We start from the raw sequence: 16,226 nt of genomic DNA, 5'->3' as shown, positions 1-16,226 counted from the left end.
CTTGAATGTTTGTTCCCTGATTGTGTGTGTGGATATGCTTCAAACACACCGAACATGCTATACCCTATGGCCCGCGAGCTCAGAGACTCTCCACATTCTGATTCCGTTAAACTGGAGCAGCTTCTTAGGATCCAACTCACCTCAGACCAACCATGACTATGGTGGAATCTGGAGCCTGGACAAGACCCATGAGAGGCAAGGTCAATCCAAGTCCAATCCACGTTCTAGTTATGTCATTCATGGGGTGACCTGGGCGAGTCCTCGGCTCCTCTAGACCCCAGGTCTAGGAACGTCTTATTCAAGAGGTGGGTCTAGATCATCCCGAAGGTTCTTTGACTCTAAAGTTGGGATTTTGGGGGTTCTGGAGCAATAGTACAGCAGGTAGGGCACTCTGGCATATGGCCAACCCAGGTTTGATCCCCAATGCTCCATGTGGTCCTCCAAGCACACCAGGAATGATTCCTGAGCACAGAGCTTGGAGTAAGCCCTGAGCAGCGCCGGGTGTGGCCTCCAAAAGCCAAAATAAATAAGTAAATTATTTAATTTAATTGGAATTTTAGAATGCCAGTGTCAGCCTTGGCACACAGGGCTCCTGGGTCATTCAGAAGCTCTCTGCAGCCCTGCAGGGGAGCAATCCCAGAAGCCAAGGGAAGAGGCAGGGTTTGCCAGCACTAAAGTCAGATGCAACCCTCTGCTACGGGGCCAGCTAGGGGCTCAGAGGGACAGTTGAAGTGGGTAGGAGGAGACAAGCTCTCTCCTGACCCCCCTCGCTGGGTCCCATACACCAGCCTGCGGCTCTGGGTGCAGGCTACCAATGCTGTTCCCACACAGTGACCAGTCAGCCTCCCTGCCCCCAAGAAGCCATCACAGCCTATGGATTAGACCTGCCCTGAGCCACCCCCCTCCCCCACAGGGCTCAGGACCACCAACTCTCCCAGCCCTGCCCTGTTGATCCCCTGGGTTGCTAGGGACCAACTGGCTTTGAAACACCCCCAGGGCCAATCGCATGCAGGAAAGTGCCATTCCCAGGATGGAAATATTTTCCAGGAAACTGGACAGAGGGGAAAGGACCGCAGTCCAATGGGAAATGGAACTGACCCCTGGGCCAGAGGCCAGGGCCACTTTGCCCGCTCATCTGGAGTTCCAGGTCCTCACTCAATATTTTTTTCTCCACGGCGAGCCTTTGAACCCTTCCGCCAGCGCTGGGCGTTTATCAGCTGCATCAGCCTCTGCCTCACGGCACCAGTGGCCAGGCACATGCTTTTCTATTCTGTGGCTTGTTATTCTGAGGGGAGGAGTCTCCCAGCACAGAGACACCCCGAAAGGCAACAAACAACCGAGAACATCAGGGTCCACAGGTCCCAAAATGGGCTGAACCGGATCTGGGAGCAGCTCCTCTGAGTCTCAGAGACATCAAGGTCTGAGTTTTTCCAATTCAGACCTAAAAAGGTGACCCAGGCCAGGCCACCATCTCCAGTGGGGAGAACAGAGGTGGCCGAATGGGATGGTGGACATAGAAAGGCTTCCTCAGAATTGGGAGAGCGCCCCTGACCACAGTTTGGCATAGAAACAGGCTTCCCCTCACCAGCCCCGAAATCCCTCAGATGTGACCCGGTACCCACAGCATCAAAGCAATAAAGCGCCTGGTTTGGGGGGACAGCCCAGAATCAGGGGGAAAACCAAGGGCTCCAAGGCGGATGGTTCTGGAAGCCGAGGCTCTTTCTTCCTCCCCTGAAAGGTCCCAGGACAGACGGTGCCTTGTGCCTGGAGCTGCAGAGTACAGCGCCGGCTCACCTCAAAGCTGGGGGGGACTTGGCCCGAGCAGGTATGGGGAGGGCCCTTTACAAAGAGTCGTGTTCATCTCCAATGGCAGCTACGCTCAGGGTCATGCACTGCTGGGTAAGAAGGAACAGGGGGGAAGGAATGCAGATCCTGACCTGGGTCCTGTCCATGTCCCCCTGCTCTGAACCCCAGTCGGGGTGGCCAAGACCCAGAGTCACCCACACCCAGTCCCAGGGGGCTGTCTCGTCAACCTGGTCTGCCTTGCTCGAATCAACTAATTTATTTATTTTAGCTTTGGGTCCATGCAGGTGGAGCCCAGTGCTGAAAGCTGGCTTAGTGCTCAAGGGACCGTGCCAGGGGTCCAGCCCAGACCCTCTAGCAGGCAAAGCAGCTGCTCCAGCTCTCTGAGCTAGCTGGCTTGCCTTCGTTTACCTGAAGTGCGGATCACACATCAGCTTTAAAAAATGACCCGGCACAGGTTTCAAAAATGATCCAGTATAGGGATGAAGGTGTTTGCCTTAAGCACGAGCTGCCAGACCACGTCTGTTCCCCTGAGTGACACAGGTCACTCCTGATCATAGAGCCAGGAATGCCACCCCGTCCCCAGCACCCTCAGGTATGACCCCCAAACCAAAAATAAGTCAATGAAAAATAATGCCTTGGTTGAACGAGATGTGCTTTAAGGAAGGCAACAATGGGGAGGAGGGGGCCTGGAGTGATAGCACAGTGGGTAGGGCGTTTGCCTTGCACACAGCCGACCCAGATGTGACCTGGTACAAAGAGTCGTGTTCATCTCCAATGGCAGTAGGGTAGGGCGTCCCATACAGTCCCTTGAGCACAGCCAGGATTGATTACTGAGTGCAGAGCCAGGAGTAACCCCTGTGCATCACCAGGTGTGACCCAAAGAGCAAAAAAAAAAAAAAAACCACGTGGCCAAAATCCTGCCCCACCTTCCCCACCACCCAATACTGGCATGTTCCGATCAGGCTCTGCGGCTCGGGTCCTTAGGGGCCCTCGAGAGTAAGATCAAGTGTTGTTCCATCGGGGAACTAGATTACCTTTGGGCCGGAAGTGAAAGTAAAGTGAAATTTACCAGTTACACATGTGGGGTGGGGGGCTGAGGAGGTGGGGGGGGGGGGAGAGGTATACTGTGATTCTTGGTGGTGGAATATGTGCACTGGTGAAGGGATGGGTGTTTGAGCATTGTATAACTGAGACTTAAACCTGAAAGCTTTGTAACTTTCCACATGGTGATTCAATAAAAGAATAAATTTATTTAAAAAATAAATAAAATAAAATAAAACAAAAAAAAAAGATTAACTTTGGGCAACGGCCTTTCCCACAACCTCCCCACAGCCTGCTGACCTTGTTGTTGCTGTTGCTGCTATTTTCATTGTGGGGCTGGGGTTTGGGGTGGGGGCTCCACACACGCAAAGCAGGTTTCTCACATTGTACACCACCCCTCTGGCCCTAGGCTCAGGATTTTTGGCCGCCAGATTCTTGTGCACAAATCTCTCCACTGTGTCTCCTCCTAGCCTCCCCCTGCCCCACTGCCCCCCAATCCCACTGCTGTTTGGGGAGATGGTGCAAACCCTGGAGGGGCTGTGTCCGAGGGAGGTCCCCGAAGCCAAACTGTCCCAGAGCTGCTCTGCTAAACTCAGGTCCTGGCTCAGAGATGCAGAGGCCAAGGCTGCTTTCATTCGGGCTGATCTGGTGCCTTTTTAACCTGGTCAGCATTAAACCTGACACTCAGGGGGAAAGAACAGCCACTTGGCAGCTCGGCAGAGAAACTCTCTGACCAAACCCTCCACCCAGGCAGAAACCTACACTCGCCGGCCTGCTGCTCCAGCGGGAACTGCACTCAGATGTGGCCTCAGGTTGGCCCGGCAGCCACGGCTTTGCCCAGGTCTGCAGCTGAGGGCTGAAAACGAGACAGACCTCAAGTGGCCTACCCAGGGAGCCTCCCGGTGAGGGCTGTGGTCGAGGCGGGTAGCTGGCCCCCCAAACCCGCCCCATGGCCAGTCCAGCTCCCTGCCCACTAGACCCCACTATTGGTGTTTACCATGCACTCAGCAAACCTCAAGTTCCAGGTTCCAAGCAGCAGATTTTTCCAAAAACAGACCTTTCTTTGTGAACAATTCAGCAAAAATTCCCTCTCCAGCTGCGAGCTACGATTCATATTGCAAAAGCCGGTGTTAATGAAAAACATCCACCTTCCGTGGCCCAGACAGAGGGAAGCACCCGTGTCTCTGGGTGCTCCCCCAAGGGAAGTTATCCATAGAGTTTATTGATGACTTATTCTGTTGGGGGAGGGGGAGAATCCTACAGAGCTCACCAGCCCTGATGTCCATGGTCAGTGACAATGCAAAACCGAGGGTCCAAAGAGGGTGGGGGGCGGAGTAGAGCCAGGGGGACTGTGTTGGGCCCAGATGGGCGTAGGGCAGAGCTGGGGGAAGTGCAAGAGCTCAGAAGCCAAGAGGCATGCTCCTTCCTGCCCAGCACCCCGCGACGGTCTGTGTTTATACCAGGAAGCGGGACTCCTGCTGCTCACCTGCCATCTATTACGTAGTCTCATAGATGATTTTGGTTTGTTTTGGGGTCACACCCAGCTATGCACAGGGCTTACTCCTGGCTCTGTCCTCTGGGATCACTCCCGGAGGGCTCAGGGGACCACATGTGGTAGTGGAGACCAAACCCAGGTCAGTCATGGGCAAGGCAAGCACCCTACCCACTGCACTATCTCAGCCAGGAACCAAAAGGAGACAGCGGGTGGGGGGGGGGGCCCGGCATTTCTCCAAAGATGACAGTCTCTTGTCTCTGGTGGGGATGCTCAATCCCCTTGCGGGGGAATCACTATTTGGGGAGACTTTCATCCAAAATGGGTCAGAGTGAGTGAGCTCAGTGAGCCAAAGTCAGACCCCGTGCATGTGTGTGTTTGGGGATTGGTTACCACTGGATGGAGAATGTTCATATCCGAGACCCAGGCAGGAAAGAACCGAGTCAAACCCACATCATTATGAATGAATTTCTTTTGTTTTTAATCTCACACAGTTTAAAATACAATATGAAATCAGGCTACAGTATATAAAAAACTCTCCAGCAAAACGATGTGCCAGCATCAGCTACTAAAATAAACAAACAAAAAACTCCCCCATAAGAAAATTTTTTTGCATTAAAAAAAACAACACATAGACAACTTAATGTTGCTACATCTCTAAGCTACCTCAGTTCTGATTTTTAAAAAGCACCTGCTTTTTTTTTATCTTGCTTTTAAATTTTCCGCTTTTTAAAAAATATAAATTATGTGAAAATACAAGTTGGAAAATAGTCAAACACAATATAACATCTTTTTCACCCCTGTACTTCTCAACTTTAAAAAAAACAAACAAAAGTATTCTTTAAAAAAAAGTTCGATAACTGAGGCAGTATTCCTGATAGAGATAATTCTTTTAATATATACTTTATATATGTATAAGCATACATATATCTCGGGTTCCTTGAAACGTCTTTGGAATGTAGAGAAGAGTTTGACACATTTATATAGACCCCAACAAAGAAAGCAGCATGCGCAGCATGGCTAAAAGAGGCGTGATTCTCCACCAAGGTCAGGTTAATGCTCTAAAACCCCAGAGTGTTTGTCTCCAAAGTGAGAAAAGGCAAATCCTGTCTTTGAAAATGCCCTCCAGCCCCCCATAGCCACTAATCTGGGGCTCTTCGTTGGGAAGTCCTTCCCCTGCGCAGAAAAATTAAATCCCAGCCACTCTGCCTCTCACCCGGAGTGGGCTGCTCCAGAAAATCAGGGTCTCCCCCAACTCCATCTAAGGTGTGTTTTTGAAAAGCATGAATGCAACAATTGGGCTACATTTCCAGTGTATACGCCACCCACCACTCTTCCTGGGAGGGTCTCTGGCCTTCGGATGGAAGGGGATGGGGATGGGAAGCATCTGGCTAAATGCACACAGCTGTCTTCTTTCAGACCCTACCCGCACGGCCCTGACAACAAGGGCTTTGGCATCTGGGCAAGCTCGCAGGCTGTGGGGCCAGAGGAGGCACTTGCTCAAGTCGTTTCTGCTAGGAGGGTGGCAGGGGTGAGACGGACTCACGCCAGGGGAGTTTTCAGCATCCATCATGGCAAGAGGTTGAGGAGCTGAGGGAGGGAGTTTAGGTGTGGCTCTGCCCTCGCCCACCACTGACAGGCAAAAAGGCTTGATACCCAGCAAACTCAGGACCGGGGTCAGCGGTGGTGCTGCTCACCGGGGGATGCTCCCACACAGGCACACACAAGCACACGTGTAGGCACACAGAGGCATGCACACACACAGACATGCACACACGCCCTTAGGCATGCACACACTCAGGCACCCAGGCACGCACATGTAGGCACACAAGCACACATGTAGGCACACACACGTGCATAAACGCACACAGACACACACTTGCACACACGCAGGCCACAGGCATGCATGAATGCATGCACACATAGGCACACATGCACGCAGGTACACACACAGGTATGCATGTAGGCACACAGGCATTCATGCATGTATGCACACATGCACACAAAAGTGGGCACATGGGCACACATGCATACAGACATGCACACGCACATAGGCTTGCACACACTCAGGCACACACACAAGTAGGCACATAGGCATGCACACACACTCAGGCACACGTGCACACAGGCACACGTGCACACACACTACTTCTCAGTGCTCAATAAAGATCACAAGAGCTAAGAGAAAACCATGGCACCCCCCAGCTCTGCCTACCCCTCCCTGAGCAGCTCCTGACATGTTTAAAGCTTTATTAAGGCACCTGCATCCGAAGAGCAGCCAACACACAGCTGGGCTCTCGGCTTTCCAAGGGGACGCCTCCACATGTCCGTCCGTAAGCTGAGGCTCCCAGGAAGGGAGGGTCTGCAGATGGGTCCTGAGGAAGGGCTCTCCTTTCCAGAAGGTGGGCCAAGAGGCGGGAAGCCCACCCCATGGCTCAACAAGAACCCCGGAAAGTCCAGCCCTGAGCACGCAGCTCCCTCTGCCATCCATGGAGGCGGGTCCCTGGCTGCCTCAGACACTTGTCCTGGCGTTAGCTCTTGGTCCCAGATCCCCCACCACGACCAGGAGAAAGAGAAGGCCCTGACCACCCTGATCTTACGGCAACCCAGGGGGGCGGGGATGGGAAACAGTCAAATCTCCTGGGCCAACTTACTCCTTCACTCACGCTCCCTTCCTTGCTTCTCTTCTGCCTCACACTCATTCCTGCCTTCCGCCCTCACCAACCTTCACTCTCCCTGGGGCAAGACAACAGAGACCCCCGAAGGCATCTAAACTCTCCGCTGTTCCCTCAGGCATCCCACCCAATGCACACATGTACGTTCTTCCAAGGGAAGAAGGCTCCTGTTCTCCCAGGGCCAGCGAGGCCACGCTTGCTGCCCACATGCCCCTCAGTGCCGGGACCCCTGCCCCAGCACATCCAGCTTTAGAACTTCCTACACAGAAGTCCTTGCCTCACCAAGGAGAAGCTGCAGCCTCCTCGCGCCTGCATGACCAGGGTGGGGGGAAGCTGTCCCCGAGCTTAGGGCCCCAGCAAAGTCACAGGGGAGGAGAAAGCAGATCTGTGTCTGCAAGGACACACATCAGAACGCCTGTCTTAGGACCTGAGCGGCAATGCCCACGCACCCGACTTTCCACCCAGGCCGTCTGTGTGTCAGGGAGAGAAGCAACACAGCGTCCAGTCGCTCTGCCTCCTCTGACCTCTCCATGACGATGACAGTGCTACATTCTGAACCAAGGCTGCACATCCAATTCCGTTTCCAGACTTAATGCTTCTTAGCTCATTGTCAAGTCCCAGCCCCCAGGATCCACAGGACACAAAGGAGAAGAGGGAGAGTGAGAATCTCTTTCTTAAAGTGACAGATACACACAGAGTTCCCTGGTCCCCAAAGGGGCATGATTTTGTCCTTCATAGCTAAGTCCCGTGAATTTGGAGTCCCAGAACACAGGGACGGTGCTTTCCAGTGGGGTCTATATAAACAGTTTCCTTTCGCTGTGACAGACGCCTCAGTCAGCAAACTAAAGACAGGCCTGCGTGATATTGCCGAACTGAGACAACCTCGGAGCTTAAGACGATGTTTAAGGAAAAAGAAAAATACTGGCACAAAATTTAATAAAATAAATCTTAACACAAAAACAGTCTGGACCCCTCCCCCACTGAAGTCCATATTGGTTTTGAAAGTAGAGTAAAAGGTGAAATAGTTCTTGGTTCTCAGTGCTCCCCCCCTCAAAAAAAAGTTTCGCCCTCATCTCCCTCTTTTGGATCCCCCCCCCAGATCTAAAAAGCATCAGTCAAATGAACAGCCTTTCCCTGGGGTTAATGACTCCTGACACAGCAATTCCTTTTGCCAACAGGTCCATAACTCAAGATATATTTTCTTTTGTGAATGATGGTTTTTTTTTTTTTTAAGATCGGGCCACTGGTCTCTTTCCCTCTCTCTTTTCCTTCTCTCTTTCTCTCTGTCTCTCTCGCGGGGTTCTTTAGGCTTCTTTGAAAACCCTTTGCCCTCTCCTGAAAATAATCTGCTCAAGAATTTCTCATTCCCCCCCCACCCCACACATCCTGGTTCTCCTTTGACAACTGCGGACAACTGGTTACGGCTGCAGCTCACCTAGCTCCCACCCACCCCACGAATGTAAAAAACGAGTTCTGGAAAATTAAAAATAGAAGAACAATGGGAAATTCAGAGTCCAACCAGCGTGGTTGTGCTTGGGAATGTCTCAGCAGAGTGTGCCCGTGGGCCGGGCCGCCGTCACTCGTCGGTGTCGGGTTTGACGTCCAGCATGGCGTGCAGTTCCTCGGGGGTGTACCCCAGCAGGCTCTGCAGATCACACACGAAGCGGTACACGTAGCGTTTCCCTGCCGTCTTGTGGATGATGTTTTTGTCGTAGTAGTAGCGTAGGCCACGGCTCAGCTTCTCGTAATTCATCTTGGGTTTGTTTTTCCTTTTCCCCCATCTCCGAGCCACCTGGAATTGGCCAAAAAATAAGAACAGGAAGAGGCGTTAGTGACTCTCGGACAACCAGGCTGGGGTAGCACCATGCTAGGGCCTGAGGATATGGTACGCTCACTCAGGTCCTGTGATCTGGGGGCTCTTGGGACACCCAGCAGTGCTGGGACTGGAGGGGTGTGCGAGATTCCAGGGCTATGCCTGGTGATTCTTAGGGAAGTATGCAGTGTTGGGGGTCACCCACAGGCAAGGTCAGTATCTTAACCTTGTCCTAGCTCTCAGCCCAAGCACAGCTGCTATGGCCCCCATAGGGCCTGAGCCATCGGCACCCCCAGTACTGGATCACTGACCCCTCTGGCTGAGTGCCACCAGAAGGATTTCTGGGAAACCCCCATCCCCCCCAAAACAAGATCTGAGCATAGCACAGTTCAGTCACTCAAGAACCATTTGCTGGTAAGAGGGTGGATCCATCCACCAGTTCCTCCTCCTCCCCAAAGCCCTGGAGTAGTCTGGAACCAGATTCCAGAAGGCCGGAGGAGCCAATCAGAGGGAGTCTTCGGAAAAGACCTCCAGCAGGCTGCAGCAAAAGTGGGACTGGCTTTTGCCCTGCATGCAACTGACCAGGGCCCGATCCTGGGCAGGCTGCACAGTTCCTCAAGGTCCACCGGGACTGAGTCCTGAACTCAGAGCACCGCCAGGTGTGGCCCCCAAACAAACACAACTAAAGGGGCAGACCTTTATTTCTGGACCTCTGGGCTAGACTCCCTCTGGGCATGCAGCCATGACTGTGGGCAGACAGAGGGCCATGGAGGTCATTTCTCTTTTCTAAATCATGGTCTGAGGCTCACAGGTTCTCCTCGAGGTCATGCCACCAGTGTGTGGTAGAGCGGGCATGGAGGGCCAGAGGGGTCCCCAACACCCCCTCCCCGTTCCTTTTCAGAACTCTCTCAATCTCCTGAGCCCGGTGTGTCCGCGACCCCCTCACCTCATCCGGGTCAGAGAGCTTGAATTCCCAGCCGTCTCCCGTCCAGCTGATGAAGGACTGGCAGGACTTGTCAGTGAGTAACTCCAGAAGGAACTGCCACAGCTGGATGGGGCCGCTGCCTGCGAACGGGAGGCAAGCACCAGTGACACAGGGCTCGGCTCACGCACCGCCGACCCCCGACAGCACCCCTGCCCGCCCTCGGCCCCGCGAGCCCAGGCAAGCAAGGAGAAGCCGTCCTGTCTGGGGACCCGAGCGTGGGCATGGACAAGCTGAGTGTCTATAAGAATGACCAATGCTGGTGGTAAGAGGACTGTGTTCGACTTTCAGGTCAGTCCACACTGATGGCTGAAAACACTGGGCTGAACCATGGAGATATCCAGGCTGCATGGTCCTGGGTGGCACCAAAAACAAAGCCCTGAGCTTCACCTCGGGGGTAAGAAAGGGGAAAGGAGGGACTGACCCCCCCCAGCACTTTCTCTGATGGGAACAGAGGTCACCGCACCCCTCCTGGGGTAGCTGGGCTTGCAAGTGACTAAGGTCAGGCACTGTCCAGGCAGTGGGGCTCAGAGGCTCCTGCGATCCCGGGTCCCCCCCGGCTCTATCCTGGAAGCAGAGCCACTGGGTGATGAGTCAGCCAGCACCTCTAGGGAGAGGCTGAGATTCTGCCTGGGACCCCCGATAGGTGGAGTCTCACCCTCCCTCCTTCCGGGCTGGTGGAACCCCAGGCCCCTCCTCTCCTCCCCCCTCTGCATGCCCTTCCCACTCAGCCATCAGTGCTGCCTGCCAGGCCCCACACAGTCCCACAGTTGCTCTATCTTCCATGAAGACGCTGCTATGCAAGTGTCCTGGGGAGCACGTGCTACTCAGAAATGGCAGAGAGACCGGGGTTCCTGTCTAAGTAGGGGTGCACTCAGAGAAACAGGGGCTCAACGGTTTCCGCTGTCAACACATCTGCCCCGTGCTCCAGAACAGTCTCAGAAACCTTCTGAGGGGTGGATGAACGCATCGGCCAGACACCCTCATGCTGACCAGAAAACACCGTGTCCAGCCACTCCTCCCCCAGCCCACCCCCTACTGGAGCACAGCAGGGGAAATGTCAGAGCATCAAGCGGGAAGCTTCTCTCCCAGGGAGCAGAATGAATGAAAGCGTAGCTGCGAAAAGCTCCAGCCTCCCAGCCTGGGGATGCACAGGCTCAGGGCCACCTGAGTGGGCACACAGGCCGGCCAGCGGCCAGCACACTCGGATGCAGAGTCAAGCCTCAGATGCGCTCACAGGAGGACTGGAGTCGCTCCTAGCGACTCTCTGGGGGCGGGGGGGGGGGCTCCTGGTCGGTTAGCGGGGTAGCTGGTGTGCTCCGGCCTGCACCCCACAGACCCTCCCAAGTCCCCCAGGCTCTGGCTCTGATCTCCCTGCACCCCGGGCCCCATCCCCTCCACTCGCCCGACTGGCTTGTGGTCCAGTGACCTCTGCCCCGGGAGGCAGAGAATGACTCTAAGAATAGAGCCGGCCCTGGGAAGAGGGAGTTGCCCCCACTGCGTATGACTCACAATGGCCTCCCTGTCTGGGCACCCCCCGGCATCAACAGAGCTCTTCACCACGCTGCCCCCGAGTGTCAGGGGACAGGAATCCGATGGCCTCACTGGGAAAGTATGCTTCTGCACTCACAAGCTCCGTGCCCGCAACAGAGGGGTCCCTGTCCGAAGGACGTCTCCCCTGTCCCCCACTCACACCCAACCACCAGCCTCCACACGCCCCTGGGCGCGGCCCACTCTACCCCCCGCAGCTGCCGCAGAAACGAGGAATTTCCTTGGCCTGCTTTGCCCGCCCCAGCTCCTGGGTCGCAGGGAAACCCCCAGAGTCCAGTATGGACCGCCGAAGTTTCAAGAGTCGAGTCAGGACACAACCACGGAATAGAAAGTCCAGGTGGGCACCCGGCAGACCCCAGGCGGCAGAGCTGACCTGGCCAGAAAGTTCCCACCCGCAAGGAGCTTCAGAGCCCAAGGCTGGGGCCGGAGAGAGAGTGCAGTGGGAAGGGCACATGCCTTGCACGAGGCCGGCGCGAGTTCGATCCCTGGCATCCCATATGGCGCCCCAAGCACCGCCCCAAGCGATCCCTGAGCACAGAGCCAAGAGTAAGCCCTGAGCATCACTGGGTGTGGCCCCAAAACAACAACAGTCCAAGGCTGCCAATCTGATGCTTCCAGTCCCTCCCTGCTTATCTGGGTACTTTCAAAATACTTATGGCCAGGGCTGGAGCAACTGCACAGTGGGTAGGGCATTTGCTTTGCATGCAGTCGACCCGGGTTCGATTCCCAGCATCCCATATGGTCCCCTGAGTACTGCCAGGAGTGATTCCTGAGTGCAAAGCCAGGAGTAACCATTGAGCATTGCTGGGTGTGACTCAAAAAGAAAATATATATATATATATATATATATATATACCCATGGCCTCTGGAGGAACCAAAACCCCACATCTTTCTCTACGAGAGACACAAATGAAATCCCCTCCTGACTCTGAGGCCAAGAAATGAGCAAGTGAAATAACTAGAAAGTGGTGGGAACAGGGCTGGAGCTTAGAAAGACTCCCGAGAAGATTGGTGTGTGTGGAGCGAGTGGTGAGGGCCTCCCGCATGCCCTGACCGCTGGGCTGCCTTCCCCTTCCTCCTTCCCAGCTCTGGGGTGTGTTCTGGCCCCATCATCTGTGCCCAGGGCAGGGCGAGGAGGTTCCGGAGGCACTGACACAGAAGTACAAGAGCGCATTTGCTGTCAGTCTGCACTCCTTAAGTTCACCCACAACTGACGGGGTTAGAGCTGGCCAGGGCCCAGGCGACCCCACCCCCCTGCCTTGTGTTCCGTCTGCTTCTCGCATGCTCAGAATCGAAGTTCCCAGGGCAGAGATCTTGGTGCCCACCTCCACTGCCCAAAGATCAGGAGACTCAACCCACAAACAGCAACGATCCAAACACTGTCTGTGGCTGGATGTCCACCGGCCTCCGGGCGCACAGCTCAGGATCCTAACGCCCAGGTGGTCTTGCCTGGCAGGGCTTGTGACGCCCCTAATGATCACTCCTTGGACCGTAGGTAGCACCACAGCACTTAAGCGCTGCCCAAACAGCGCCTGGGTCCCAAACTGTATCTGGGACCAAACAGTATGGGACTCTCAGGGTATGCTTCACCCACATGCATCCCCTGACCCCGCACCCAAGGGAGAAAAAACCTGAGCACTCCTGCAGTCGCCTGGGGATGGGTTTACTCCTAGGAGAAGCTCCTCTCTCTAGCCTGGCCCTACAAGCCAAATCATATCCCTCCATGCAGGCAGGACCCTGCACCTGTTTTCACCTGCAAAAATTCTCGTGTTTGGTCACTCCTGCAGCAGGACAGACTTATCTGGCAGGGTCCTCCCAAACCGCGGAACAGCACAGCTGGCCTCTCCTGCCACCCAAGTGCCGACCCCCAGCCAAATGATGATGGCAAAAACAATGCTTGGATCCAGAATGAGCCGTCTGCTCTCTGCTCAGTGCTCACTCCTGTACGCCTGCATGAGTGCCCACCTGAGGGCGGAAATGGGTTAACACGAGTCTGAGAGGCTGTCAACCCCCTTCCCAGAAGATCCCCAAATCTCTCAACTCCCACGACAACCTCAGGAACCGAAGCCGAATGACAGACAAATGAAAGAGTTTCTGTCTCCTGGAGCAGGCCGAAGGTGTTTCCGGCCTTCTCCCCGAGGAAGACGGGTAATTCGCATGACTGCAATGACAAGCAAAGCCCTGGGAGTGTGTTTTACAGGGAAGGGAGGCCTTCTTGGTATTCCGATGTGGTCCTTATGCCTGAGGGTGCCTTTCCCTGGCTCTGCCCTAAACCAGCACATCTCCTGTCTAACCTGGCCTGTTTGAGCTCCTGCCTAGCCCAGCCCTGGCTTCGTGAGCCCTTCCACAGAGACAAGAGCTGTGAGTCTAAGTTCCTCTCCTCTCCCTCCCTCTTTCGAGGACAGCAGCAGGGAACACACGCTCATTCAACTGGCCACCGATATGGGTATGGCATCGGGGGGCTTGGAAACAAACCCTGCATCTCAGGAAGCCCAGAACATCAAGGCCTGGTGTGAACAGGCAGCAGGAAGGGCCCATGTCAGAAAGAGGAACATGGCAAACGACTGTTCTCCCATGGACCCAGACCAGCCTCATGTGCCGACTCCCAATTCCTGACATCTCAGAACATACACAGAACCACTGGGAAACTCCAGTGGGAAGAATTGGGGTCCAGGGCCCAGCATTCCATCCCAAGCTTCCCCAAGCCACGGACGGGCCTCGCAGTTCACAGACCCTCTTGTGTCTGTCTCACACCTGGGAAATGGAAGCAGCTGTCCCGGCACCCAGCACTAGAGCAGGGTGTGTGCATGAGACCACCAGGCATAAAAGGTAACAACAGGAAAGAGGGAGGGAAGGAGGGAGGGAGGGAAGTGGAAGGAAGGAAGGAAGGAAGGAAGGAAGGAAGGAAGGAAGGAAGGAAGGAAGGAAGGAAGGAAGGAAGGAAGGAAGGATGGAAGGAAGGAAGGAAGGAAGGAAGGAAGGAAGGAAGGAAGGAAGGAAGGAAGGAAGGAAGGAAGGAAGGAAGGAAATAAGAAGGAATCAAAAAAACACACAGATAAAATCCAATATTCCTCCAGGAATGACAAATACCTGGAGGAAAACACAAGCACTTCTGGAAACCAAAAAAAAAAAGAAATTTAAAAATGGGGGCCAGGCCAGAGAGATAGTACAGCAGGTAGGGCACTTGCCTTGCACCAGCTGGTCCAGGTTTGATCCCTGGCATCCCATATGGTTCCCCCAGTACCACCAGGAGTGATCCCTGATCACAGAGCCAGGAGGAAGCCCTGGGCACTATCAGGTGTGGTCCCCCAAAAAACAAAAAGCAAATTAAAAAAGTACATGCAGAGACCAGAGAGAGTGTGGGGTGAAGGCGCTTGTCTGATCCCCAGCACTATAGGGTCTCCCCAGCTCCAGGGGGAATCCCGACACCGAAAGGTCTGAGCAGAGCCACTAGCCAAGATGACCAAGGCCCACCGGGGAGGTGGGGCTTCCTGAGTACCACATGAAAGACCCCCAAGAAAGAAGGAAAGCATCTTTTAGTTAAAAAAAAAAGGTACACTAGAGGAAACCATTGACACTTTTTTAAAAAAACATTTGGGAAAACTGAAATCTTTGCACTCATTCAAAGCAGGTCAGTACCAAGAAGATATCTGCACGTCAAAGCACACCCCACATTTACGGCTTGGGGAACTCACGGCCACAGCCAGACTTGATTCCTCTCCCCCGGCTCATGCACAGGCTCTTTCCCGTATCAGCCAAGCCCCTCCCCCGGAAGGGGCCACCGAACAGCTCAGCAGGATCTCCCCAAAGTCAGTGACAGACGCCCGCAGTCCTGACTGAAGGTGTCAGGTGTGGACATCAGTGTCCAAGCTGGGCTGGGCTGCCCCCCAGGGCTCAGGGTCCAGGCTGTCCCCACGGCTCCCCCAACGATGTCAGCGAGACTCACTAGTGGTTCCTGGGGCCTGAGCACCGGGCGGCTGCGGGGAAGGAGGATCTCATGGGCTTTCTGCTTGGGCTCAGGGCGCAAGTGTTGGTGGCCAGGGGAGCAGAGAACCCTCTGCTAAACCCAGAGGGGCCCCTCCAGGTGTTAAAAGCAGTAGCAGCTGCCCCAAGCACTTTCAGTCTGACTTCGCCTGTCCTGCTTTGCAGGCATGCACCCGCTGGCCCCTCGCATGCCCTCCCAACCCCCACCCCAACACTGACCCTGGGGCTCCGGCAGAAGCCTGGCTTTCTGGGAGCACCAGCAAGAAGCGTGGTTTTTCCCCCACATCTCCTAGGAGCTGCTGATTTCATGAGTCACCTATAGTCTGATCTGAGAATCTGCGCCTTGAGTTCTATTATACCTTGAGATAGGCCCGCCCGCCCTCCCTCCCTCCCTCCCTCCTTTCCTTCTTTCTTCCTTTTGATTTTTGGACCCTACCAGGCAGTGCTCAGGGCTCTGGGCGCTGGGGATGGAACTTGGGTGAGCTACATAGAAGGCCAGAGCCCTGCCTGCTGTATGGTCTCGCCGGCCCTACGATGGGCTTTTTCTAACCGATACGGCAGTCTGATGACGCCCATGTGTGGGTAGCAAGGAACAAGTGGAGAAGCTCCGACACGAGTGGACACGAGCTCTCTGCGCCGAGGGACTCCCAGAGCATCCTCCCTCCCACTTCTCTCATTCTAGGGCAAAGCTTCCCTGGCCAAGAGTGGGTCAGAGCAACGTCGGGTCAGTGGACTGCAGGAAGGAGTGAGCTAGATCCTAACGGCCCCTTGGAGCTTTTCAGCTCCAAATAATTCTGAAGGCGCCGGCAATATAACACCTGGCATCCTCCGAGCTGGCCTGAATCTAGAGAACAGAGAGACGTGGCGGCCAGCAGAGCAGGC

The 16,226-nt window shown here is 54.7% G+C and overlaps 1 protein-coding gene across 2 annotated transcripts in view; it reads right to left on the bottom strand.

The window, feature by feature from the left end:
• Window positions 1–8,225: 8,225 nt before the first annotated feature.
• ETS1 (ETS proto-oncogene 1, transcription factor) overlaps window positions 8,226–16,226 on the bottom strand; it is a 137,187-nt gene continuing 129,186 nt past the window's right edge. For both annotated transcript variants that reach the window (XM_055133024.1, XM_004614112.2), the window contains 2 exons: window positions 9,774–9,892; window positions 8,226–8,806 (listed from right to left, as the gene is read on the bottom strand). In XM_055133024.1, the coding sequence (XP_054988999.1) occupies window positions 8,591–8,806; window positions 9,774–9,892 (335 nt within the window). In that variant the 3' untranslated portion in view covers window positions 8,226–8,590. The remainder of the gene's footprint in view (window positions 8,807–9,773; window positions 9,893–16,226) is intronic.

The sequence above is a fragment of the Sorex araneus genome, chromosome 3 (assembly GCF_027595985.1).
Source record: "Sorex araneus isolate mSorAra2 chromosome 3, mSorAra2.pri, whole genome shotgun sequence".
NCBI classification, from domain to species: domain Eukaryota; kingdom Metazoa; phylum Chordata; class Mammalia; order Eulipotyphla; family Soricidae; genus Sorex; species Sorex araneus.
This window is presented reverse-complemented; position numbering and strand designations above follow the sequence as displayed.